Genomic DNA, 27,693 nt, shown 5'->3' on the forward strand with positions numbered 1-27,693 from the left:
TGTGCATAAAGTTTGGTCTCTTCCAGTGCAGTGACCCTGCCCACTAGTAGAGCTGCCAGCAAGCACTCTGCAATTCTGCACACAAGCAGCTCCCACCACCTCTTCTTCAGGATGCCCTAGTTACTATGTCCTTTATTTTGTGCAGCAGGGTCTCCTTCCCAGATGATGACACCACTGCATGCTGAACATCTTGGCCTGCCGAGCATTACTGCTGTAATGCCATGTCTGGGGACCACCCTGAGCCAGCGACCTCCCTTGTGGTGAACATCTTTTGCTCAAAAAGAAGATGGGCTACTCCTCAACCCTGAGGAAATTAAATGTGACCCAGAAAAACAATGCCTTAGGGTTTAATAAATTACATATTTCTTATTAGCCAGTGATTACTCTTTGGAGGATGCCTTTATTTCAGATGTGGAGTCAGAGCAGAGGCTGTAAGAAGGGCATGGGGAGAAAGAGCAGTCAAGAGGAGATTGCAGGGTGAGCCTGTTGTTGTGGCATGGTACATCTAGGTGCAGTAATGATCACCAGGACTTCAGAAAGGCACTCAAAGTAATTAAATATCCATTGAGGTTAACTACCACAGAAGCTGTCAGGCTAAAAGGGCACTGCAGTTGAGGTAAACAACTACTTGTTTCATCAAAGAAAAGGTGATTTTGGTTCCTCTAATTGAGAAGAGAGATGAGAATGACAGAATAAATTTTCCTTTTCTAGATGTCACATATGCACAGTTACTTTTCTTTTAATAAGCACTAGAGGGCGCAGCTTTAATGAGTACCAGAAATGAGTAAGAAACGTCTATCAATTTCTTATCATCTCAGCTATGTGTAGGTGTCATATTAGCAAAGATTTGTTTTTGCATGGGGAAAGACACTTGCAGTTTGAGCTAAGGGCTGTTTTGTGCTACAGAGCATTTCCACTATGATGGACTTAGTGCATCCAGGAAGAGTAAACAGAAGAGCTCTAAGATAGACGTTGTAAACTGAGCAGTGATGCTTGAGGAGAAGGCCCACAACACTCTCCAAAAAAATCCCATCCTGAAATATGATCAAATTTATTTCTGATAGAAGATACAACAAATTTGACAGTGGCTTCATGAGACCATCTGGCAATGCTAATTTTTAATCCATACTTGATTTCCCTGCTCTATCCCAATGTACTGTATAAATTAAGAATTAAATGCACATTATCCTTACTTTATTCATCCAACTGTATGTTTATTTCTAATTGAAAAAGCAGACTTGAACACCCCTAATCCAAATCCAATCTACAACAGGACACAGCTACAGCTGGCTCACCCTAATGAAGCCTGACCCAGAAAGCCAGGAGCAGAAACACTGCAAATATTTCCAAGAACTTGAAACCAACACCTTTGGTTTTCAAGCAAAACTTTCCAATTTGTCTTCCAGAAGATGAGTGGTTTGTTAGATCAGGTTTGTGAGGTGGAAAAGCAGAGTTGGGGCTGAAGAGATTTGTGGGTGCTGTATTTTATTGTATTGGCTATTGAGGTAGGAAAAGGTCAGAGGCTTCAGGACTGTTGCCCTGGTGTAGTCGCACGTGACAGCACAAGGCAAGTCAAGAAGAGATCAAAGACACAGCGAGGCCAGGATGCTCAGCACACTTGTGCAGCTGGGTAACATTGAATGTACTTCCCACAGGCTGGAGCAACTCAGGAAGGGGACACAGAGGAGCATCAGGTATTTCAGTGACACCTGGATTCTCCTATACCCAAATGTAACAGCAAGGAAGGAAGTGTTATTATGATTAAAGCCTGTAACTAACACTCCTCACTGGATCCAATTCCCACTGACAAGAATGTTGTCTCAGGCCTTCATTGCTTGTTTGCCTTTCTCTCAAGCATATCCCTTTCCTGTTTGCAACACGGTCAAAAAATACACACACATAAGAAAGAGATGCATTCCCTGCCGTGCGGGATGCACTCACCAGCTCTATTCCACATAAGTAGCACGTGGGAAAACTGGAGTGACCCTATTTTAAGCTATAACATTTTTCACATGCCCATTCAAATAGGCCCTTTCAGGAAGACTTCATTAAAGACTGCATAATCTTTACTGCTTGTGTTGATCATGTATTGATATTACACAAAGGTAGATAGGGGTCTGATAGGCAGGTAATTATGAGTGTTTTCAAAGAAGAACAACCCCCCCTCTAGGAAATCTGTTTCAGTCTTAGCCTTATTAATAAATTTGTGATGGAAAAAGTTTTCTATTTCTCAATATTGTACAAAATTCTACAATGGCATTAGAGCTGAGGAAATAATTTTTAAAAACGTAAAAGTTTCAGAGAAAAATTCTAGGAAAAATAAAAAACATAAAAAAGGAATCAATCCACTGAAAAGGCAAAGGCCATAGATTCATGACTGGAAAACTTATCTGTCTCTTTGGCCATACCAGCGTGTCCTATTTGTACTGGGTCATTGAGACCTGGGGCAATACCTTCCCATCCTTTCTGTACTGCTTTGTTCTTCCTAGAACTAAATCAAAACATCCAGATTCATGACCAAATAAATTCTTGCTACCCTCCACCTTCTTCAAGTTACCTAATTCACCCTTCAAAAAGCTCTATACACTCATTGCAAGAGGTGAAATCAAGGCAGAGCCCTTCAGCACAGCCACATAGTCACCCCTTGTCTTTCTTCAGAAATAAAACGAGATCCATAGGCACAGTCTCTGCATACCTTTGTGTGCTATAGACATACAAAGCTCATTTGTTGAGATAATGTGCAAATTGGGGTCCCAAAGCTTGGTCTATCTGAAGGCAGGCACCTACAGATTTTTCCTCAACTCAAGAAAGATTCATTTTTTTCCTGGAAAATGTGCTGCTTCTGCTTCTTAAAGAGCACACCAGTAATTCAGACATCCACAGAGGAAGGATTTCTTTCCTCTGAAGATCAGGTTCTCACTCAGCTCTGGAATGACAGCTCCAGGCACTATGTTATGGACCACAGAACCAACACTCACCATACCGCAGCCTCACTCCCATTAGCCTTGTGGTGACCTGAATTCCCAGCTTTGCTGCAAAAACCACTTTTAAGCTCTATACTTTTAAAAAAGGAAACCTTCAGGACTGAGCTTGGCAGAGGAGACAGGATAGGAAGGATCCTTTTTCAAGTCCAACTATACACAGGCTAGAAACTAAGTGGTCCAGTCCCTCTGCCTGCTTCAAAGGTGGGTAATTCCATGTCTGCAGAGAGGCACTGCTCAGCAAAGCGTCAGAGGAGACCATCATTTAAGGCACCCTGAGGTTAGGCAGCAGATAAATGATGCTTGGTAGGATTGGAAGGTTTTTCAAACTGAAGGCATTGTTTCCCATGTCAGGTATCTGAGCCCCTTCATGAGCTTGACTCTCTTTTGAACCAGCCCATGGATGTGGATCCAGCTGGACACACACCCCTCTCCTGCCTCTGCTGTGTTATTCACCCATTGTACTTTGGGAATGTGCCGGAAATAATGATGCTGATAAGCTTAACATTATCTCAGTTATCAAAAGTGTGTGATGGTTTGTTTACACATACAAACTTGTTGGAATCAGATCACTTTTTCTTCTTCCCAAGTCAGGCTCTACAGCATCCATTGGGGAGTGGTAGGAGCCTAAGTTTGCACTCCCAAATTACTTGCTTTCCCTTTTAAGTATTTACTTTGGAAAAACTTACGAGAAACAGCGAGTTTCTACACTGCCCTCCCAGATGAATTACCACAGCCACCCAAATACTTACTTTTCTGTACTAAGAGGAAATTACTCTTGTAATCTTTGGATATACGATTAAAAAAACATATTGCTGCCCATAAACCCAGTTCTTTGCTCACCTTTAAACACTGTGTTCCCAGGACAACAATGCAGATCATTCAATGGCCTGTTCTCCTACCTTCATCCTTAACAAAGGTGATTATTTATATAAACAGTGTCTTTTTATAGATCTTCAAAAGGAAGACAAGGAAAAACCTTTAGTGCAGAGCACCAAAACAACAGAAAGAGGCAATACAATAACTTCGCTAACACATTTCTAGTGCTGGGGGCACTAGTGAAGAATTATGGGATGTTCAGCTGCCTCTTGTCAAAGCTGAATATTCACTATCTTTCATCCAGTTTGCCATTTAATGGGAAGGTGTCTTCAGAGATGCTTGTGGAAATTTATGCTGCCCCTTCCCTTAGGAGGAAGGGCAGCATAGAGGACAGCCATATCTACCAGGCCTCCGTGTAGAACATTTGTGGGTTCTTAATTTTTCATGTTTCCATTCACAAGCTGACCTTTTTCCTTGTACTTCATTGGATAAACTCATTTGGCAGATGTTTCATGACTACTTCTTTTCATACTCCCAAATAGTTTTTCTTTATTTTAAACATAATTCATAAATTAAGGCTCAAGAGGTCATCAAGGATAGTCACAAAATTCTTCTTGAAGTCATTTCAAGACAGAGTTTTATAAGTAGGCACTATAATCATTAAGAGCTATAATGGCATACCAAGGGGATTGACATGATATAAAAAGGAATAAAAAGAAGCCCTGGTGACTGTGAGAATATTTTTTTATCAGGCTGGTTATACCAAAGTTGAGTGTTTGAGTTCAAGTAGTTGCACTTTGTTGCCATCAAATAGTACCCAGCCCAACAGAGTAGCTGTGCTAAAATCACAGAGTCATTCAAATCATGACCATCCATACAGCAGTTGTCTGGAGACATAAAATATGTGTTCATTTGGACTGGATATCAGATACTAGGCAACCAGGAGTCAATGGCTTCCTGGGAACACATTTTTATGGCTTTGGTTTGTTTCTTGTTTGTGTAGGTTTTGGATGTTTGTTGGTTGCGGGGTTTTTGTGAGGTTTTGTTGGGCTTTTTTTGTTTGGAGGTTTTCTTCATTTTTTTCTTAGGGCGTGGGGGTTTGGTTTTTTATGCTTAATCCTGGGTCAATTATTTTCCCACAAAACCCAAGAATCAATTTTGGCAGTATGGTGTAAAATGACACCACTGTGAATACAACCTTACTCACCCAGGAACTACCAGGACCGCATGAGGTGACAATGAGTTTATCAGAACCTAGCCCTTAATATCGAAAGCAAATAGAAAACCATCCTATGAAACATGAGATACAAAAGTGATAAGGAAAAGTAGATTATTCACCAACTAAAAGCACCCCAAACAAACTGACTGGTGCTGACTGGTGAGCTCTTATTGATTTGCCCTCATCTGAATCTCCTCATCTGCATACCACCTTCAGCCAGAGGAGAAGAGGAAAGGGGGAAAATGTACTAACGCAAAAGTAAAACAAATAAAACTGAAAGGGAACAGGAAAAATCACAATATTTTAATGTTGTTAATCAAAGAAAACTGCTTAAGCATGTAAGCTTAGGTCTTCATCTCATGATAAAACTTCACTAATATCTAGACGTAACAGTAAGTTGGGTGTTTTGTGGCTTCATTTCTTTCCTACTGTTAGTACTACTGTTCTCCCCAACTGATTTACATCTCTGCTTAGAGCAAGCATTCTTTCCCATGGCAAGAACACAAAAACAAGGAAGAAAGAAACATCTAATATGACTCACAACCATTGCCAGCCTCAAATATTTATTCTTCCTTCAGGCATTGATTACACCACCCTTCAGAACACTGTGCCATCTTCTGTAAAGTTATGTTAATCTGCCTCACCTCCTAATTCCTTTTTATATTTTTACTGCTTTATTATCTGGAGGATCTCTTGCAGGCTGCTAGCACTAGGCCACCTTATCTTACCTGTAAAAAAATAAAAGAAAAAAATCTCATACTACTTTCTTTTTTGTTTTTACAGCTCTAGCCCTTAATTCAAAGAGCCAAATTTGACACTGATTCCTCTCTGAGAGAGCTCATTCTTTATTTACAAGTTTCCATGAGTAATAATACATGGTTTTCTCTCTGTCCTTATTAGCATGCCCTCCACGGAGTCTACAGGACTGTCCTTCAACCCTCACCAAAGTTCTGCTCCAACAGATCCAATAGATTCTGGCTTCCCATAGAGAGCATATACATTACTATCAAAAATTATTTGAGATGACATTAAAATCCCCTTGCTGCTATGTCAATATTTTAAATGAAGAAAAAAAGCAACTAAACCAAAGGAAAAAAAAAAAGCAACTAAACTAAAAACCACTCTTCCTTAAGTTGCTGACTATTCAAAACTGTTCCCGTTCTTTGAACTTGCTTTGTCTTCTACCATCTTCTAGAAGAAATCAAGGAAAAAGGACTGAGTAAGTCCCCTCTTACTTCTACTATTCACAACCAAATCTTAACACTTGCCAGCACTTATAAACACATACTTTCTGTTTCTCTATGCTCTGGAAGTGTAGAGAATGACTTCATTATTGGGTGAGTTTAGTTTAAATTCAGGGATAAGACCAGATGATTTACAAAAAATGCCAAGCTATTGGAACAAGCAATCTCCAAATCACCACTGCTCAGAGAGGCAGAAGAGCAGTGCTCTAGGGAAGAAGAGGGCACCTAATAAGGGACAGCATTTTAATAGAATTTGTGTTCTCTGTAGCTCCCTGTGCTGTGTATAGCATGGCTTCTAGTGTTTTGTTTATTGAAGTCCACTCATCATCAGAAAAGAGATGGGCAATGCAACTCCAGAGGAAAAAAATCCAGCCAAGATGAAAGACACCAGAAATCCTAGTAGATGAAAGCCTGTGCTTCCAATGCTGCTGACCACGTGATGATAGTTTGCAGGTGAAGGGCCTGGAAAGACAAAGTAGTCACAGATCCTCCTACAGAGAGCTACTGAAATCAAGGACATGGCCAGAACTGTATGGTCCACCAATACATGTATTTAAACTTCCAGCCATCTAGATCCGTCCTAGAGGACAGAAGGGAGGAAAATATGAAAGGCCAGAAGCAAGCACAGTATAGCTGCAGTGTTCCTAAGACAATTTAGTAGATATGATAAAGCCAAAAAGGGCACCCATTTAGTAAAAAATGCTACAACATTTGCAGCTCCACTCAGCCAAAAATTATTGCTTTCCAATTACAGCTATTCTTTCCTTCACTCTAAGATTTCATGACCCCATGGGGTGAAGTCTGAAAAAAATTAATACTTTGTATTCCTGAGTATTACCTGCACTCAGGTAAACAAGCAAGACAACGGAGAGAGGGGGAAATACAGAGAGGGTGTGGGAAAGCAAAAGGGCAAAATAATAGGATATAAGGTGAGAGAAAAAATAAAAGCAAAATCAGTGGGATGATTTGGAATAATCTCCTTTTACTCTAAGTGATCAGTCATTGACTCCATGATGGCTTTTGAAGGAACATCAGCTGATGAACTCTGCAGAAGCCCATCCCACAGCTTACCAGCTATCCTCTCTAGAAATGGGGAGCAGAAAAATGAGGCAGTGACAGGGCTGGAAGAAACTGATCAAATGTCCTGACTGAGTCACTGGCCAAGCTGGCATCTCCTTTTTCTGATCTCTGAAAGCAAGACTGCTATTTCCTTATCTGACTCTAGAGGACATCCCAATGTACTTACTTTTCAAAGGGGTCAACTGCTTCCTGGAAAGGATAGGTCTAAGAAGAGGCATTAAATATAACTCCTTTACAGCAACTAATTCATTCATTGCAAATCACCTTATGATCTTTTTTAACCAACAGCCCAAAGAAAGATTGCAAGATAGGGCTCACACCGTACAGAAAGATTATGGCAATTAAAAATATGCACACAAAGACTCAGTTCCAGACTAACTTCATTTCTGGGTTACATTAAAAAAAAATCACATCAAATGCACACACAAACACATTTATATCCATGCAAGCAAGATGCGATGTGCCTATGCTTACCCCTGAAAATGAAAAACAGCACCTCTCTTTCAAAACTGAAAAGCTCCTAGGGATAACCTTTCACAAATAAACAACCTGCTCTGCTCAGAGAGGGATTTTATAAAGAACACAGATTACAATGGGCTAAATCATGATTAAACACTGATCTGGCTCAATCTACTCAAAAGCAGACAAAAGATAAATATAAACCTCCAGCAGATGCATTTCACACTGGAAATTCTGGAACCTCAATTGACGTCATACTTTTTATGTTCTGATAATATCTGGAGGAAACAGTACACTGGATCAAGAAAACAAAAGCAAATTTTTAGTTAAAATTCTCCATGTGCTGTGTAAAAGGAAGGCGGCTGCAGCATGGAACACACAGGGCAGCTCAGCATTTTACAAACCTTTTTTTGACTACAGCTGAAATTGCACCAGCAGAGCAATGCTACTAAAAATAAACAAGCACCCCTTTTTTTGCCTCATCTCCTCTATCTTACCCAGTAAAATTGTGCAACAGTAGTCACTGAATTTCCTCTCACACAAAAGCCAATTCTGATCAATGGCAGACATGTTAAATTTCTTCTAGTAAAATAATGCCACTTCCTTAATATCACCCTAGTTGTGTTTCACTGATTCCTCATACCCAGTATAAAAATTTTGTGTGATGCAAAGGGGCTGAACTTCCCAGACACAGATATCTGGTCTTTTCTATGGGTGAGGAAATCCAGGAAACTGATTCCGCATCATGGAAGACAACTCCAGCCAATACTATTGCTGAAGGAGGTGGGAAAAGCCAAAAAATGAGCACAGATTGTAGAGGTTGTTTGTTTACAGAGGTAAGTTTTCCATTTAATGCAACCAGGTAAATATGAAGAAAGAGAAATAGCTCTTTAGATGGGGTGGGGGGAATCTACCTGGAGAAGAAGGCTGATTGGAGTTTTGTTATTCTATCATCTCCAACAGAAATTCCCAATGGATGACCAAGTAAGGTTAGACAAGCAGACAGAAGAGAGCCCTTCCTGTATTGAGAAAGTGCATGGCTGCCTGTCCTCATGTCCAGAGAATGTGTCCTGTGCTTCAGAGGCACCAGGTGAAAGACTTTCAATCTCTCTTGATTTGTGACCTCCAAAACTTCTCACTAGAAGTGAAGGTGAAAATCCCCACACAGACAGTGCAAGCCTACTGATAATTGTTTTGTTCTTTCACTTTCTCACCTCTTGGACATAGCTCACATAAATTTGCCAACATTGCTATAGGCAGACCTTAATAGTGAAACTTGTGTTACTTACACTGATTTTCAAGCTGCAAGTTATTGTCAATGTCAAAAAGATCATCCCTAAACAAAATCAAAATTCTCACCCCATTTCCTATTGTCCTTCAGCCCACCTAGTGTGTCTCATAGCAGTCTAAGCAGATCTCTTCCAACTCCAGGCAGAACAATAATCACTTTGCAAGTGAATTCAACACTTCACAAACTGCAGATCAGAATCATATGATTTGTGTTTCTTAGATGAGAAGCCAACAAACTTCTCTGTGGAGTCAAGTGGACAGTCCTTTGTCATCTTGAGTAATAGCAAACACATTTACATTTTAATACACAAATAGGAAAATAATGAGTTACTGTTACTTGTTCACAAAGCAGGCTTACCTTTTAAAAAGCTGTCAAGGGATTATTGAATTGCATAAATTATTTAATTTTTCTCTATAACCCACCTCTGAAGCAGGAATGAGCTCAAGAGCCCCTGTAAACACTTAAAAGATGGAGGAGGAAATGCTTAGAATGCAAAGAATATTTTTATTTTTCTTGTAAGACAGATTACTCTTTCTGTATAACTTGCTGGCATCAAGCACCAATGAGAACAATTGCTTTGGTGTGCATTTTTGCCTATGGAAAAGGGCTACAAATTTAAATGCTAAAACAGTTACCAATGAGAAATGTCACCTGGCTAGGCAGTTCAACCTAATTAGTTAAACAGATTTATTTTTAAACCATAGAAACAACATGTTCCTTGGGAGAATTATTTTTCCCCTTCCCCAAATAAATACAATTAACATTTGGCAAGTAGAATAATTCTTCTGCAATTAAGGACTTGCCAAAATTAGATAAAGTAACGTACTCAAAAACACACTGGGGCAAGAGTGTCGCTGAGAGCATCTCCCAGAGCTGTGCTTCTGGAAGAGGAAGAAATGTTCCATACAGGACTTGTCACCAACAAGCCTGCATGCCTGTGATACTTCTTCCTAAAGCCGGAGCAGCCTTGAACCCTTGTGGGGATGAGGCTGGCATGCTGGAAGCCCTCCCATGGCATCTCACCATCTGTGTTCTTCCCTGCCCTCGGCAAATGCCAGCAGCACTTGTGAAGGGAAGGCACGTAAGTAACGCAGACCCACAGCAGCAGGGCAAGCTCAGCAAGGAGGCAGGGGGAAGAAAACACATCAATTTGAAGGCTCAAGGTAGGAAAAAATACAGGTAAGCATGGGTTTGGTTTTAAGTTGCCTGCAAGTCCACTCACATGGAGCCTGTGCTGGAATGGATCTGATGGGCTATGGCCAAAACAGACACAAACCTACCTCTGACCCAGAATTTTCTCTAGGTAAAGGCTCTTTTTCTTCTTACGTGACCTGGTTCACTGAAATAAATTATTATTTTCCCATTCCTCCTAACAACAGTAAGCATGGTGCTGGGGCTCAGCTCGACAAGCAGCACCCTGTCTGTGGTGCTTACAGGAGCCTGTGGCACCCCAGAAAAACAAACCAGCTCATGAGCAGCATCCAAGGGTCAGTTGAGCTTGTCCTAATCCAGGACAGGCTGTAATTAAACCTTGCCAATCATCCCTCTTGTTTTGGCAACGCTAGGCATAGAAGCTACCAGTGGGGTAGATCTTCGGCTTAAAGGGCCATTTTGGCCCAATTTGTCATAACGTTGGGGTTTAGGAAATAAAACAAATGGCGTCTTTGCATGACACAAAGCTTCTCACAGTGTATTAGTTTATTTTCAAGAGCCAAGGTGGGAGAAACCTTTAAAGACTCTTAAATACCTAAGACAGAATGGCAGAAAAACCTTTTCCAGCAAGCCAGACCCCAACAGCTCAAACAAGTTCTCCCAGCTTGCTCCAACTGTGAGATGAGGCACATGAAGCTCCACTGGCTTCACGTACCTCACCTCACAGTCTGCCCGTGTTATTCATGGCCAGAATAATGTTATGGCACTGCCTTGAGGCCCTGGTTCTCAAGAGACTAGCTGCACATGCAGTTAACTTCAATAAGATTTGATTTCATAGAGCTAATCTGCAGCCCCTAAGTCTGTTCAGCAGGGAGCTTCTGCTCACTCCAGGCAAGTGTCAAACATATATAAGAACACTTTCAAAGCTGGGCAGCAAATTTTAGAAACAAGAAAGTTCCCAAGTTCAAAACCATCTATGACAGACTGGAAAGTCTGTATCTACTTTAAAGGTAACTTCCCTTGGAAAACCAGAAAAACACATCTTAGAATAAATATGAAAATATTATCATTTAATAATATTCTTTATTCCTGCAGTATAATGCTGATAAATAATGACTTAAGAATACAAAACTCAGCACAGTGCTCAAAACCTGACTCTGCAAGCATGCTGGACAAGGGATTTTGTTCTATTCTGTGGGCTTCTTTCCTCTCTTGCACTTAAAAAATAAAGACAGCAAATTTCTTTGAACTTACATAATTCAAGCATGTTATTTTCCATAGGGCTAAACTGGCCTTTTAAATTCTTTAAGCTTGGCATTGTATGAAAGCAGATATCAAATATTCAGAGAGCTCAATTTAGAAAGATCATTTTTCTGAGGCTGAGCCTTTCTGAAGAGCTTCCTGCAGTGCTCCAGACAATGCCGCAAACTGCCACTCCCATCATGCTGAGGTCACTTAACCTTGCCAGGCCATGTTTTTGGAGGCCTTGGGCCAAAGGGAGGTATGGGTCTGTGTGAAAGGTGGGAAGGGTACAGAGTGTGAGGGGCCAGAGAATCCAACTGCTGCGAACAATGACAATTTGCTAAGATCAACCTGTTTTGCACAATGAGTGGTTGAGAACCATGTCTTGTTCACGCGTGAAAAACAACAATGCACAGTCCTGTGTCACTGCCTTTTATCAAAATCTACCTCTTCAAGTTAAAATCAGAGTTCATGAACACCAGTGAAGAGATGCCCCATGTGAATTAACTGGCTGTATGAAGAATCTTGGTCATCTCCAGTCAGTGGCAAAGCACAAGGCTGAAGCACCCACTGCTGCTGTATCTTGTTTTACTCATTATTTCTAGAGTACCCGGTAGATGCAGCCTGAACACAGCACTGCAGGACCTCTTCCTTCACACAGACAAGGATGTGTTCAAGGCAGGAGAAGGGTTGCTCCTTCCTCCCTGAGCCTTGCCACACCACTCGTAGATACAGAGGGGATGCTTGGATCAGGACCAGCTCAATGCCTGCTTTAAGACAGCAGTTTTTCCAACAGGGCTCAGAATCCACTTGTTTTCTTTGCATCCTAAAAGGTCTCTCATCCTGCCTCACAGCTGGCTCCTTGGTCTTGCAGGTGAAAGACTTAGTGTAGAAAGTGGAGGGAAGCCACTGGTGGCAGAATGGGCACTGGTAGTCCAGTCTCACATGCCAGGCCAGAAGAATCATAAAGCAGAAAGAAATTTGGTCCTTCACCCAGAAGGCCAGAAAGAAATTTGGTCCTTCACCCAGAAGCAGGCCATCATAGAACAGTCTGGGTTGGAAGAGACTTTAAAAGATCATCTGGTTCCAACATCTCTGTCATGGGCAGGGACACTTCACCAGACCAGGTGCTCAGAGTCCCATCCAGCCTGGCCTTGAACACTTCTCAGGATGAGCCATCCACCGGCCTGAGGGACCTGTTCATGTGCCTTCTCACCCTGACAGTAAAGAGTTTCTTCCATTTATCTGACCTGAGCCTGCTGTGTTTGCAATACCCTTGGATGAAGGGCAACACTGGATTTATTAGTTACTGCTCATTATTAAACATGGCTTACCCCAAACTCGCTGTAAAATCAGAAAACACCAAAAGCACATGGTCAGCTTAGACAAAACATGAACCCTCTGCCTTCATGCACTATGTAGCTAGGAAGATGTCCTGTTTTATGCAGCATGAAGTTAGGAAGCACAACTAACACAGAGGGTTTTAAGAGCTTAAATCTGTTACAATAATTGCATTAGATGTATTTTTAATACCTTTTCCAATGCTTCTCTGTCAGCCAGCTCCTGCACAGCCAAAAGCTTGATACTGTAAGAAAAAACAGAGCGAAGAGAATTAATCACTCTACTGCAGGAATTACAGAAATCGTAGAAACAACAGAACTGAAGCCCTGTTTTTATCTTCTCTCTTGACAAAAGAAGTACAAGAAAAGCTCATGATGGAACAAAATAAAGCAAAAGAGACAATGTCACTTTGTTTGCCTTGAGTTAGCTATCACAAGCAGATTTTTTTTTGGTTTCCAAGTTACAAGTGTATCTGAATTCACCTTACAGAGAAAATGCATCAATCGTTACTTGTGTAATATTCCAAATTAACACCAAAGGATCTTATGAATGACAAGCACAGAAAAATATTCTAGACATTTCTATCAGTTGTAGTCAGCTTTGTTCCTCTGTGTCAACAGGTTCCTACAAGTCCCAGAAAGCCATTCCTAGGGATTCACAATATTATATATGAGGTGCAGTAAGTAAAACAACCCAGCTTAAGAAATTTGAAGGAGAGATGAGGGAAATGTGCACCACCATTTAAAATTAGGATAGAAAGGTAATAATTATTATTCTTGTAATGCTCTTTGCTAATCAATCCCAAATTTCTTCACCTACTGAATCTTTTCTAAATTTACCTCTAGAGGCTAAATCCTGCACACTCTATTTCATTCACTTCAACGAGCTTATGAGATTCACTCAAACAGGATTCTACACCTGTATTGCAACTTCACAGGCTCACTTCCCTTACCCAGCCTTAAACCCAGCCACTTAATATATTATCCTTGGACTCCAGAGGATAATTTCCTTTACCCAGAGATACAAAAACATTTGCATACCAATAGAAGAATCAAATGATGCATATAAATATTGTTTAAATTACTCTCACCACCCTGCACAGAGACACAGTAAAAAGCCAGTATAGTTAAAAGCTCATATTCAAGAAGGTGTGAATAGTCAACATAGAAGCCTACCAAAGGATATAATACAAAAAAGTTTTATTAGCCTTTCAGAACCTCAGAGCAATACTGCATAATTCTTGAGCATCCACTGGCACCTTGTATGCTAATTATGTACATCCATCCTGCAACAGCAGCTGGCAAAGCATAGTTCTGTCCTGTCTTTCTATGGCTTTCCACTGCAGGTATTCACAGCCTAATCCCTAGACCCCAATGTGCTTTCACTTTAATGGACTTCTAGCTTTAAGTGTCTTCAAGGTATCATAAAAAGCCTATACCCAGTGAATTATAAAATAGCTACACACAATGCATTTCCAGTCTGCAGAGACTATTACTACTAAGACAAAGAGGGTGGAGATGGTTCAGAAAACAACAGGATAATCAGACAAATGAAAAAGATATTCCATTAAAGCCCAACCACTCTGGTAGCAGGGGACATGTGATTTGGTGTTACTCTTTGGTGAACACACTAGGCTGCACACACACACCTTCAGCTGCACTGGAAGGCAGTTAGGGAAAGTACAAAACCAATACAAGGTATTTTTAAACATAATTTTCCTTGCAACTCAGCCAGCATGCAAAATAAAGATGGGGTGGGCAGCAAGCAAAGAAGGCAGTTACATTTAAAATACACTGCAGCGCTGTGTCCAACTCAGAAGCAGCCTTAGCTGATGCACTTTGGAGAACAAAGTCCAATAACCCAGGCAGGAACAATGCAGCCACAGTCAAGACGTGTCTCTGAATGCAGGAGTCACCTCTTTATTTTGGATGACTCACCTCTGTTGTGGTGCACTTGAGAAAGCCCCAGACGGGTGAGAGGGAGGTAGGCTAACACACACGTGGATGTATTCAGGCTGCTCACAGCCCCCTGGGCTGCTGCAAAGGTGGCTTCAAGCCTATGCACACATGGGTTGGGGGTATGCAAATTGCTGTTGTATTTTTCTTTTTGAGGCTAGACTTTTTGATTACTTAATCAAATCCATCAACACTGTGGATACTTCTACCAACTGACTGATTTACTTCTAAAACGTTATACATGAGTTATCTGACACACAATAGTGACAGAAGAAAGACTTTTACTGCCCTAAAAGCAAGTACCACTTTCATTAAAAATCATCATCTTGCTGTAAAAACCTACCTTCCTTCCCATTTACACCTGTAAAGCCCCACAAGAACTTTTTCAACTGGTATGCATTTATTTTGAAAAAAATATCCAGTCACACAGAAGCAATTAACTAAACAGGAAGCAGGAATCTTTTTACTGTATTTCACTATATTATGGAGATGCTGTAAACTTGTTCAGAGGTGAATAAACCATACAAAGGTTTACATCTTACAGAGATACTGCATATGCAGGGTCCAAATCAAATCTCAATTCAGAGTTGCTGCATGACTTGCAGGAACACTGGTTTGATTCCTGGAGAGAAAAAGACTTCTTCTGCTGTTACAAATTAACAGATCAGTATTTGCCCATTACTCTTTTCTCCTCAGATGACACCTGAAAATACCTCAGATATTTTTTCTTGGTCAAAAGGAATCTACAAACACAAAAGTATCAGCCTTTATACAACCAGCTGCAAGATCCTTCTTTCCTTAAAGCACCATCACAGATGCTGTCTCTGTCCATTGGATTATAGCCCACTACCTGGAAAATTGCTCTTGATAACCAGTTATTTACTGCTATTTCTTCCAGCAATTCCAAGCAACATTAGTATGTGCTACCTTGATGCAATGTCAGCTTGGAAATGCAGCTTCTTTCAAGGCTGCTGCTTTGGGCATTTGATGCTTCAAAAAGAAATCAGGCTGCTTATTTAGGCACCACATCAGCAATCTTACAAACACTGAGAGCAGCTTATAACTTCATTTGCTGTTTGTAGATTTTTGTTCACCAATGACTTCAAAATAGATGGTAATATAGTCACTAACTGGGGGCAGAGAGGGGGAGGAAGTCTCCAATTAAAAAAATGCCAAATGAAATGCAAAAAGTTACCAAAAGCCAATGCTGAAGCCCAAGCTCTTGCAGACTACAATACAACATTTAAGTACTACTCTGTTTATATACATATCCTTGGCATTATTTCTTTCATCCTCACCCGTGTTGTACAAACACTAACTCATGAATAAAGTTGTAGAAAAGTTGTATTGTCCAAAGAAACCTTAGGGCTTCTGGAGAGTCTGCTCTAACTTACCAGCATTAAAATATACTGGTTAAGAAAGCTGTAATATGAGTAACTATACTGAAAATGCCTCTGCTTTAATCTGAAACTCTATTATAAATACTCACTGACAGAATTACTTACATGATCTATTTAAACAAAGCTATTGAAATTAATATCCTGGCACCCCAGGCACACTCAAAATACTTGAAAACATGCAGTGATCAGGATGAAGGACTCTCCTCCAGCACTGAAAATATGCAAACATGATGTGCTGTCAAGGAAACACGACTCCCTCTTTTTTTGGCCATGGGTGACGCACGGCATTCTCCTCTAAGGGAATTCCTTTTGGTTTCCAGAAGATTAGTCACAGTGCTGAGCAAATGCCTATAGCTGCAGCACATTTCTACACCTCAGGGTATCATTGCAATCCTTTCCTCAAAGTCTTCCTACTCAAAAACAAGTAGCATTGGGTTTCTCTTTTTAATTCCATATACCCAGGAGTAATTTAAGTCTTCCTGGCAGTCTTTTGCAACACTGCAAACTTGCAGATAGGTCCCCCGCCTGGTGATGAATTCCTGTTCACCCTGAGCCATCGTGACCACATTTAATTTGCACGGAGCTTCACTTCCCAGCTTAAATTCACATTGCCCACAAAATCCCATCTGCTTTTGCAGTGGGGAATGTTGAGGCTTTCCCAAGAACCGCTAAGGGTCATCTGCCTGCAAACCAGTGAACCTATGGCTCTGCAGCAAGGCAGATGGGATAGGCAGATCGCAGATCCATCCATGCAAAATGCACCTCAGGTTTTCACCTGAGGAAGGGAAGCTGCTTACTCCAAAATCAGCTTGAAGGGTGCTTTAGGGGTAGAAAGGTTTTTAGAATTACAGTCAGTTTCTGGACCACCCCTGCACAGAACTAGAACTGCAGCTATTACAGACACAGGTCACCTGGCTGCCACTATCAAGAGAGAGGGTCCCCAGAGCAGAGCATCAGTGAGCACAGTGACCTATTTCTGCTGAGCTGAGCACAGCATAGGGCTGAGGCATCCATTCAGTGCAGAACCTGGTAATTTTTAGGAAAGGGGAAAGAGGAGAAAGTGAGGAAAATGTGAAGAATTACATTCAGCAATCAGAGACTCAGTGAAGTGTTTAAGCAAACACTTGGCCTCACAACACTGTCCTACAAAAGCTTAATTACATGCCTTTTCTCGAGGCCTGAGATTTTCCAAAACCCTCATGCTTTCTATCAGCCAGTGCATAAGCCTAAAGTTAACAACATTGAGATATGCCATTTGACTTCTCTTGCTTTTCTGTCACCTTCTTCAGCATACAGCTACACCAAATCTTGCTTCAGCTAGACTCACAGACATTATTATAAATAGCCCATGCAATAACCCACTCAATCCCAAACCATTTCAAGCAACATTAAATAATTCCTTTCTCACGTCCTTTTAGTTGACAAACTCTTCCTCTCTGCTCTTGAGATAAGATCCCACAAACCTATTATGGCCCACAGGGAAGTTTTATGGAACACTTAAATATCTAAGAGTAGAGCATGAATACAAGTAACTGAAGTGTTTACTAACAGACACAAGAACAAACACAAGGACAAAACCACTTGGGCCACCAAACTTGTCCGCCAAAATTGTATCTGCAAACCTATCCAAACAAGCCTTGCTCATAAATCTATTCTGCTCTAAGAGATGGGCAAAAAATGTGAGCGTAGGACTAAAAAAACAAACAAAAAATGCAGCTGAGCTGTGCTAATGGTACCTAGTACCTGAGAGGGAGCACTCCCCATCAGCTGCCTGCTCTTCCCATCCCTCACCTCAATCTCCCCTTGTGCTGCTGAAAGGGCACGCTCATCACCATTCACACCCTGTTTTTCCTTCGGCACTTGCCAGATGATGGGGTGAGTAACAATAAGGATGGGGAGGCAGCCCACGCATTTACGTGTCCCCTGTGAGGGCTCTGGTGGTCCCCACTGCCCCAGCTGTCAACAGCCTGAGCCTAAGGGCTGTGATTAACTCTTTTCTGATTGTTTTAAGCAAAAACAGATGCTTAGAGAAGTACATGGAGAACAGGGAAAGCTAACAGCCCAAAAGTGGCAAACACAGATAACACACATCTTGTGGCTTAAACAAATGTGGGGAATATGGGGGGTTGGTGTGTACAGAGGGCGTGGGGGTGGGGTTTTCTTGCTGTTTGGTTTAAGTATCGACCTGCTGCTGGACCTTACTGCTAATGACCAAGTCTTCTCTTCTGACTCTGCCCCTGTGATGATTACTTTGCACAAGGGTAGGGGAAAGAACAACAGGCTCCCACCAACAGCACTTAGCAGACCAAGTTTAACACGGTGAGATGATGGGAAAGAGAGTCTGAGCACCCTGAGGCTGCAAAGGGATCTGTGCCACTCCTGTTTTGGGGTTGCCCACACTGACCAGGGCAGTGGGTCACCTAAGTGGGAAGCCTTTACAGTGAAGGACAGACCTTTAAGTCTTTCATCAGTGCATGCCCTGTAAAAATACCTCTTATTTTTTGCTGGCATATCCCATTTACAAAGTTGTCTTTCTCCCCAAGACCCTGTTCACTCATACCCCCGTAAAAACAAAAGCAGAAGGAGGAAAGAAAAGCATTCTCAATGACTTTCAGCCTCATACACTTCCTTCATCTACCCCTGTGAAGTTGGATGAGGAAAAAAACTCCAGTTTCTCCTTTTTCAATAAAAGCATCTGCATCTTCTCAATCACTCCTTAAATGGAAGGAAAAACTGTGTCCACTGCCACATCTTAACGGCTGCTGGAAGCCACCAGAGAGTTTCTGAAGTAAACTGATGGGCTTGGATGGGAATACCATGCCATATTGCTTTGGGACTAACTGCCAGCTAATGACACAACAAAATATGTTGGAAGATTCTCAGGAAAAAATATATCCACAGTAACAAGAAATTATGATAAAATCAGGGAGCTGCATTTCCTACATATTAAATGTATTTATATCTATCTGTACTACAGATATACATAAAACAGATCATATACATGTTATATCTAATTTTTGAAACATTAATATATATATATATATACACAAGTATATATAGGTGAATTTATTTAGGGCTACTTTTTTTGCAGCTCCCTCATTGGGATGAAAGCAGATATTCTTCAATGTCTAGTCATTGCTGGTTTGCCTGCAGCATGGTCTGAAACCAGAAAGCAGATCAAGACACTACAGCTGGAAAGGGAACCAGGAGTAAATGGAAGGAGCAGAGAAGCCGAAATCCATCAAGCAAATTGGCAATGTAGTGCAGGCCACACAAACACTCCCACCCTGATGTTTGCATTCATGGATCCTATTACATTATGCGAGTGATTGAAGTATTTGTCATGGGGAGAAAGGAAACTGTAATGGAACTAGAAGAAGGAAAACATGAATTATGGATGGTTACTACTGAGAGTTGAAGGGGGAGAACAGCAGCATTACAAGGCAGGAGGCAATTTAAATAGTTCATTTCTTTCCTTTCCTATTTCAGCGGTTCTCTGGGTTCAGGAATGCTCTCTACTTGCTGTTCTCTGCTCTAAACTTGCAGCAAAGCCATCATTTTGCAGAATCTATGAACTTTGCACTGAGGATATGATTTATGTTCAGCTGATGCTGTGGTTTTAGTGCAGCTGCATCATTGCAGGAACAGAAAGATGATTCATAAACTCTGAGCACTGTGTATTCTCAAGGCACGAGAGGAAAACCAAAAAGTCTGCAAGAACAGCAAACTTCTTTTAGAATACTGGAAGGGAGTAAAACATGCTCACAATGACCCAAACCAGAACCAGCTGCAGAAAACATGTGAATGCCCACGTATAATGAGACCTGGAAGCCTTCTTGACCACCTCCTTGGAAACACCAACCCAAGCTATTTCCAAATGGATGAAATCCATGCTGCTGTGCATACAGACTTTCACTACAGAGCAGATCAAACTCAGCAAAATTAAGAGGGGAGCTCCTCAAAATTTAGAAAATCTCTGTGAGGCTAATGAAACATCAGTCATATCCATTTACCCAGAAAAGGTGTCTCCTGAGTTGTGAGGCTGTTTCAGGACACTTGTGCAAATTCTGGGGAGTTCTATCAGAGAGAGTAGGTTAGAAGCAACAGAGAAGAATCCTGTTTGCCTCTTTCTCCACACAGAGGATCAGATCTTGGGCCTAATTATTTCCTTTTTTTCAGGTAAGGGGAAAGAAGCCAGGACATAATTTCTACTTATATAAAGTCTCTCTGAAGATTCCCTCAAACTTTTACATTATAAGATGTCACAGAAGGCTCATCCTTTGGGTGCATGCAATGCACACTTAAATACTGCCCTTTCTTTAATTATTAGGTTCATAAATCTGCATTTGAGGTACAGAGAACTGAAGACTCAAGCACTGTGCTAACTGTACTTTCCAGAAACACTTGACTAAGTTAGAGGACATCCTATGGCCTTTTCTCTTGATATCCTGTTATAATTCTTTCCTGTCCTTCTCCAATTCAGTCTCTGCAAACTGGTGCAATGCCAAGAGAGTGGCAGCAGTTAGAAAAGTAAAAGTCAGGGAAGACTTCCAAGGTCCTCATAAGAAATGCTGGTTATTAAGGGCTGGGATACATTACACTTGATTGAACAGAATCAAAGCTGATTCCTGAGAGGCAAAGGTTAATTAGGCAAATGACTCAAAAGGATCAATCTGTTCTAACCCATTATTTGTTGATTTTTTTTTTTTTCATTTTAAAAGAGTGTTTAAAATAGACTAGGCAGCTGAAAATATGTTCCAAATTCCCAAATGCATGAAATGAAACCACAAAAGGCCTGAGACTGCTAGGAACATAATGACTACAAAATAGTAACCTACAAAATATTAACCTAGAGAAACAGTAAATCAAATACCTATATTAAATTATACTAAACACAGCAATCTTGTCCATACATAAATACTAACAGGAACCAAGTGCATGCAGTGGCAATGCAGCCAAACTCCCAAAATCATCCAATACTCAGAGTGACAGTCCAGCAGGGTTCTGTGTCACCACTTCTACCTCCACCTTCACTGGTTAATCCTGTGACAAACACTTCACTACATGATAATTCAGGCAACAAGAGAGTACTACTGCAGGTGGTGCATCTGTGTGTACGTGTGTTATATTTATTCACAAAAAAAATTACACCAGTTGTTGCAACTCACTTCTGACAGACAGCAAGCCTAAATCAGTTGCTTGCATTAAAAAAGGGAGGGAGTCACCTTTTAGTTTAATTTATCTGGTGATGAAATGTACTTTTCCTCCTCAGTATTTAATTTCTTATTATATTTAGCTAAAAGCAATAATGCCTTCATCCAAATCAGTTCACCTTAGGCTCAGTTGTTTTGAAGTTGGGCACAATCCTCTGTATAATGTCCACAGTTGCAGGATTTTTTTTTAATTTTTCAAAAGATGCCTGTTTCCATGTAATTCCACAGGAAGAAAAAGACTCACAGAGAATGTTGTGTCTGTGGCAACATTGATTTCTTCTGAGTCATTAAAACTGGACATAAACAGCTTATTTAACTTGAACTGAATTATTCAAATCTGTCCAACAAGGGAGGAGACCAACACTGAAAACAAAAATTTAGAAGGTCATAAAAATTAAAGGTGACTTAGAGCTTCCAAATATAGGCATTATGTTATAGTGTACTCAGTCTCTGGCAGTTGGCTCTTTTTCTGGATTTTCTGAATCATTCCCTGCTGGGGTAGAGTCTCCTAGTTCCAGAAACAGCACCTTCTCCCACCCAATCCTACCCTACAGCAGCAGTGGAAAAACTGAATAGTCTCTAGTTAAATAAATGGATATGCTTGGGAAAGGGCACACCACCAACACTACCGTTCTGCCATGAATTAAAAAGCTTCCAGCAAAATTATGGGGCTTTGGGAGGTATAGTGGTTAATTGGGACTCTAAAAATATACCTCTGTGCCCCTGCAAAATAAAATGTGAAATAGCCTACTTGCCTTTCTCCATTAGGTATGTGAACCATATACTATCAAGCTCTTTCCGTGAAAATTTGTCATGGCCCTTTATTCAGCCTCAGAAACTTAAGGCAGTATTGCTTTGCCATACATGCACAGCCTCATCTCAGAGAAATGAGTTTAGACAGTTAAAATCATTACAAAGGAACACAGTGGGAGTCAGTTTGCTTTGCAAAATACTTGCTCAAGTGCAATGGTGCAGCTTTATGGTAGTACAACTACGATCAGCTGGTAACATCTGAGTGCCACTAAGATCTATCCTGGTGTTGTGCAGAAAGCATTGAAGGTTCCTGGCTGAATCTGGATACAGAACTCTGCAGTTTTTTACAGCACACTCTTAAGAAGGAGACTGATCCTCAAGAGCTGCCTCCTACTTTGAAGAGACTGGTTGAAGCACCGCAGCCATTGTGCATTTCATATGCGCATCTTTTGCAGAAGACTTTGTGCCAGACTGGAATTGTTTAAGACAGTGGAACATGCTAAACACTGAGTATTAAAACAGAAGAATGTGCACAAGAAACACTCTGAGAGACCCTACAAAATTACTGAGGAGAGGCACTGTGATGAGGGAAAAGGAGCACTACAGAAACTGAGAGCAGTGCTTTGGTCAAGTGCACTTTTGTCCATGACTCTTTCACGAGCAGCTTATGTTGTCTTACGAATTCAAGGACATTTTGACAAGAAGGCTAAAACGAAGTGCATCATTATAACAGGTGGGAAACAAAGCAGAAACTGTATTAGCAGATAGCCAGTATATTTTATGGACTTCCCACTCTGTGGCCAAAAGCCAGCTCACCTGTATTCCTACAGTGGAGCTTGGGATGCTGGTGACAAGACCTTGACACCAGAGCTCTGTAAGGGCAAGGGGCAGGCATCCAAAGAGACAAATCAAGGTGACTGAGACCTTGTTGTCATGAGAGGAGGAAAGCATGGGTTTAACAAGATAACACTCATGCATTACTACTCCAACAAAAATCTCCAGTGCAGGCCTAGCCTAACACTATTGAGTCTGCATGTCAACACAGTGGAGCGTCAGTCAGCACAGCCATCTGCTTCTCCACACACAGGAATGGTGTCAGGACCCACTGCCAGCAACTGGGGTGCTCTCTTTACACCAGCTATCCCAGATGGTGAAGGAAAGGTCACAATAGATGAGAATTCCTCAAAACTGTCACTCAACTAGCCCACACAAAGGTTTTTGGAAACAGCGACCTAAGCTTTGAATGAATATGAACATTCATCCTCCTAAAACAGAGGTCAATTGCGCAGTCCAAAACAAAATGTGAAGAAATGGAAAACGGTGAAGAGGAGCAGGCCAGAGGCAGCAAAGGCAGAAAACCCAAGTTCTGCATACCAGTGAAGATGACACTCCTCCATCTTGCATGCACCCAAACCTTTAAATGTCAGAAAAGCCACAGAAAGCATCTCAGCCTTCTGTCAGTCTTCACTACTATTTGCAAGTGGTGTTGATGTTAAGCCATAAAGAATTTTGTTTACACTGATGCTATGCTCTTAGGTTGCCAGAAATGAAAAGAACATTGTAGTCAGAAAACAACAGCCAGCCAATACTGAGGTTGCATCTGCAAGAGCCCACAGAAAGCACAAATTAGATAAGAAAACCTGTCAAATAAGGGTAAGAAGTTAAAAGCCATCTTTCCAAGAGCTAATTACAAAAGTATCCTATCAGCTTCATCTACAATATCACATGAAACTACATTAGAAAAGGGAATTTATCTTACGGGGCATTTGAAGTACCATTTACATAACTTTAACCCAAATAACAGACCAGACGGTCTTTCTATCAGTCCAGTTGTTTTGTACTTCAATAATGACTTTGAAGTGTGATGAGGGTTATGTGAAGCTTAAGCCTCTGGTTAGCCAAAAGCCACAACCGCATATAGCCTTTGCTCTGAGTATCAGAGTAACACGGAAAGGTTTTGATTTAAACCTCCAGTGGATGCATCACATAGCTGTAACTCTAATCCGGGAGCAAATGTAATCCGTCCTCAGTTCTCAAAGTCAGAAAAACTCCCTGAGTCGACACTCTCCCAGCCAACAGCTGTCCTCAAACCAGCCTCTGCTCAGTTTGCTGGCAGAGGTACGCCAAGCAGAAGGGACAGACCACTGAAAAAGAAAGTAGAAGCAATGCAAATATGCAGCCAGGCAGACTATGGCCTATTTCCACAGGCCATCTCAGAAAATCCCTTGAGACAGTGTGTACCAAAGAGGAGAATCTTCTACCAACCAAATCCTGTGTGCCTGTCTCTAGCAGTACTGCAGAGCCACAAACACAGGAACATTGGTCAGAAGACACCATTTATGCAGCAGTGTCCTCAACATAGGGCTATCATGAGGTCAGCTGTAGTGTTGAAAACCTCTAAAACACTAAGATACCAGGACCTTGAGATAACATTTTCCAGTGCTGCACCAGCTTCTGAGTGAGGAAGCTTCTTTTAATGTCTGTTTTAAAGATCCCAAACCAAGAAACTGGCCATTTGTAGAAAAGCAGAGAGTTATTTTACCTGTAGTGCTGAGCTATGCATTTCCATTTAAGCTTTCACAGGGATTCAGTGACACAGCTGAGTTTCTTCGGATCTTCTGAATACAAGGGCTACCAATTGCCACAGTGGCCACTCCCTCAAATTAAACACTGTTATAGGGCATAATAACACATTAGTCATCATAAATGATAATTATCCTGCATGGCAAATATCTACTGCCATAAACGGTCTTTGTTGACAAAGGAAGAGGCTTATCTGACCAGATACAGGGGTCAAGTAATGTTTTCTTTCCCCTGTCCCAACAGGTGTGGATTCTTTAGAGACACATGGTAAGGAAGGCAAAGGGTTTTTCTGCTTTCCCTGTTGCTCTCATCTCTCATAACAGGATGCCACCACTGTCCATGTAAGCATCTCATCTGGTGGTTCCCAGGCTTTCTGGGCTGCAGCCTGCTGTCAAGTTTGGAGCTGCCCTCCACAGCAGATGACATGCTGTTGTGAAATATTTGACCAAAAGATACACAAGAGAGATGTCTCACCAACGACGAGACCACAGTCAAAACAGTCACACCCCAGAAATGAGGTACGTGGAGGGCAACTAATCCTTTATTTGAGCTCCTGCCTGGGTCCTAAACTGTGTGGCATTTTCTGGCATGGGTTTATGAATGTGCCATGTTAAAAGTTTCCTTGAAGAAAGCAAAACAGAAGTTTTTTCCCCTTGTTCTATAATGTGCTTAGCAAATAGCACAGTTGAGTGACTTTACATTCACTTATCACAGCAACCTCTTTGTTCTAGTATCTTATGACTTTGAGATCAGGACAAACTCCATCAGTTAAGGAGCCTCATTAAAGTGATCTATTTCTCCTAGAGAAGAGGAAAAATCTTAAGTTTCTGTGATGGAAGTTATCACTGAGAGTTTTAAATTGTGGAATACTTCTATGTGGAATAGCAAGTTTCAAATCAAGAGTGTTATATGCATATGCACACAGAAGCTTATGCTGCCTGTGATAAGTGGCACTGTTACAAAAGCAGATCTTTTGGTCAATGTCTGCAGAAACAGTGTGCACAGCAGCCTGCCTAGTAAATGCTTCCCCCTGCAGCAGAGGTCTGTGCACAGAAGCATGACACCTTACAGTTTATCCTCGGTCCTAAGGAAAAGCCATGTTCTGTGGAAGCTCAAGAGGAATGCCATCAAAGTGGAGCCTCCTGAAACTCCAGGTGAATGGGAAGAACAGCAACAAAGCCAGAATCCCATGTAATTTCTAGAGCAATTACTACAATTTCAAGAGCATGAGTCATGACTTTGCAGCAAACAGAACCCCTGCATTTATCAGGGTGTTCAAAAAAAAAAAAAAAAAAAAAAAAAAGGAAATGAGAATTAGTGACAGTGTCTAAGTGCCTGAATTTGATAATGAATAGTACAGCATGGCTGAACAAGGCCAGGCAGAGCAGCATCATGCTGAAACACTTCATCACTGCCAAGGCACCCTGCTCCCAATGCCAGCACCATGACCATGCTGGCTGCATTGACCCACCTGGGGTGGCCGTATGGCAGGGCTCTGTATCCCTCAGTGGGCAGCAGGACTGATCAAATGCCAGAGCTGGCCACCCAGAAAACCTCTCCCCATGCCATGCTCCCAGGACACAGAAGCTCTCCTGCCTATGTAATTTAAAGTTGATGTCTTCATACACCATTCCCTGTGGACTTCCACATGCTTTACAGAGGCAGCAAGCAGTGATGCCCCAAACAGGGAATAGTCTGGCTGTCTCTTGCAACAGCAGACAACTGAGTGGTCTGAGCAGTGACCACTCCTGCTCAACAAGCTGTATTCAGCAGCTGTCTAAGTGAAGCCAATTTATGTGGCAGACAAGAAGCTCCCAGATTAACCTGGATCAGCTCTGTGTGCTAAGAAAGAGTAACAAGAAGCTAACGGGAGATCTCAGGGACATGTGCTGCTTCTTCAGTGATCAGACTGTGCTTGAAGCCACAGAGAAGAGGCAACACTCATCCTGCATAGTGTCAGAGAGGAGGTAGGACAGACCTAGAGTGGCTACAGTTCCCAGCCAGTCTACTCCACTTAGACCACCTCATGTTTTAGTGCCTCATTTAGATATTTTACAGAGCAGGAATGCACACACATTTATAAGTGCTAATTATATAGTGTACAGGGCTCCTACTTCCGACTTAAGGACAGCATTAATGCATTATTCATTACTTCAGCATTTACGCTTCACTATTTGGATAATTCCTCTGATTTTTGTAGTAGGCCCCCTTCCTCCTCCCCCCGCCTCAATTTAGTCACATAGGTCCTACCTATAATTTTGATTACAAATTGCAAGCCCTGGTTTTTAGAGGATTAATTATGTAGGCAGAGGAAAAACCTGGTGGATGACAAGTGGTAGTTTAGAAGCACAGGACAGTAACAGGAAATGTCTATTCTCAGCAAGGCCTTGTTAAGCAACAGAAGTCCAAGACTGTCTCTTTCTCAAAGGGCATCAAATAAATCCCCAAACACTGAACAGCTGCAGCTTAATCCTAAATGGCCATATGCTATTTAAAAAATAAGCCAAAATAAACAAAAATTCAAACCAAAATCAGAACACCTCAGAAATCACAAAGGCTGGGAGGATGGAAAGGGTCATTAATTTTATTTTAATATTCTTAATAAACACTGATGCCTGCAAACTGTTGCAACTGCTGCAGTGCACAGCCAGCATGCAGGTATGTACAAAGCTGTAGAAATGACGATGACATAAATTGCAGAGGACTGCATCTATGGAGGAATTCTATTTAACCAGCCTGCTAGTATCCACTAAGAAAAAATGGAAAGATTTATGGTCTTGTCATATCTACTTTACCAGATGCATAACAGTGGACAATAAACATGATTCAGCTATGTCAGCTCTGTCATCAAAGGTTTTTCTTTAGAGAGGGTACAGGTAAACATAAAAGTAAAATCCCAAATCCTTCTAATTTTAAAAGACTGTGAGCTTGCTGGGGATTTAAAAAAAATAAATCTTTTTA

General features: G+C 41.3%; 1 protein-coding gene across 1 annotated transcript in view; it reads right to left on the reverse strand.

The window, feature by feature from the left end:
• The window catches only part of EEPD1 (endonuclease/exonuclease/phosphatase family domain containing 1), a 63,965-nt gene that overhangs the window by 17,382 nt on the left and 18,890 nt on the right, over positions 1–27,693 (reverse strand). The window contains exon 2 of the mRNA XM_021553314.2: positions 13,021–13,072. Coding sequence (XP_021408989.1) covers positions 13,021–13,072 — 52 coding nt within the window. The remainder of the gene's footprint in view (positions 1–13,020; positions 13,073–27,693) is intronic.

The sequence above is a fragment of the Lonchura striata genome, chromosome 1 (assembly GCF_046129695.1).
Source record: "Lonchura striata isolate bLonStr1 chromosome 1, bLonStr1.mat, whole genome shotgun sequence".
Taxonomy (NCBI): Eukaryota; Metazoa; Chordata; class Aves; order Passeriformes; family Estrildidae; genus Lonchura; species Lonchura striata.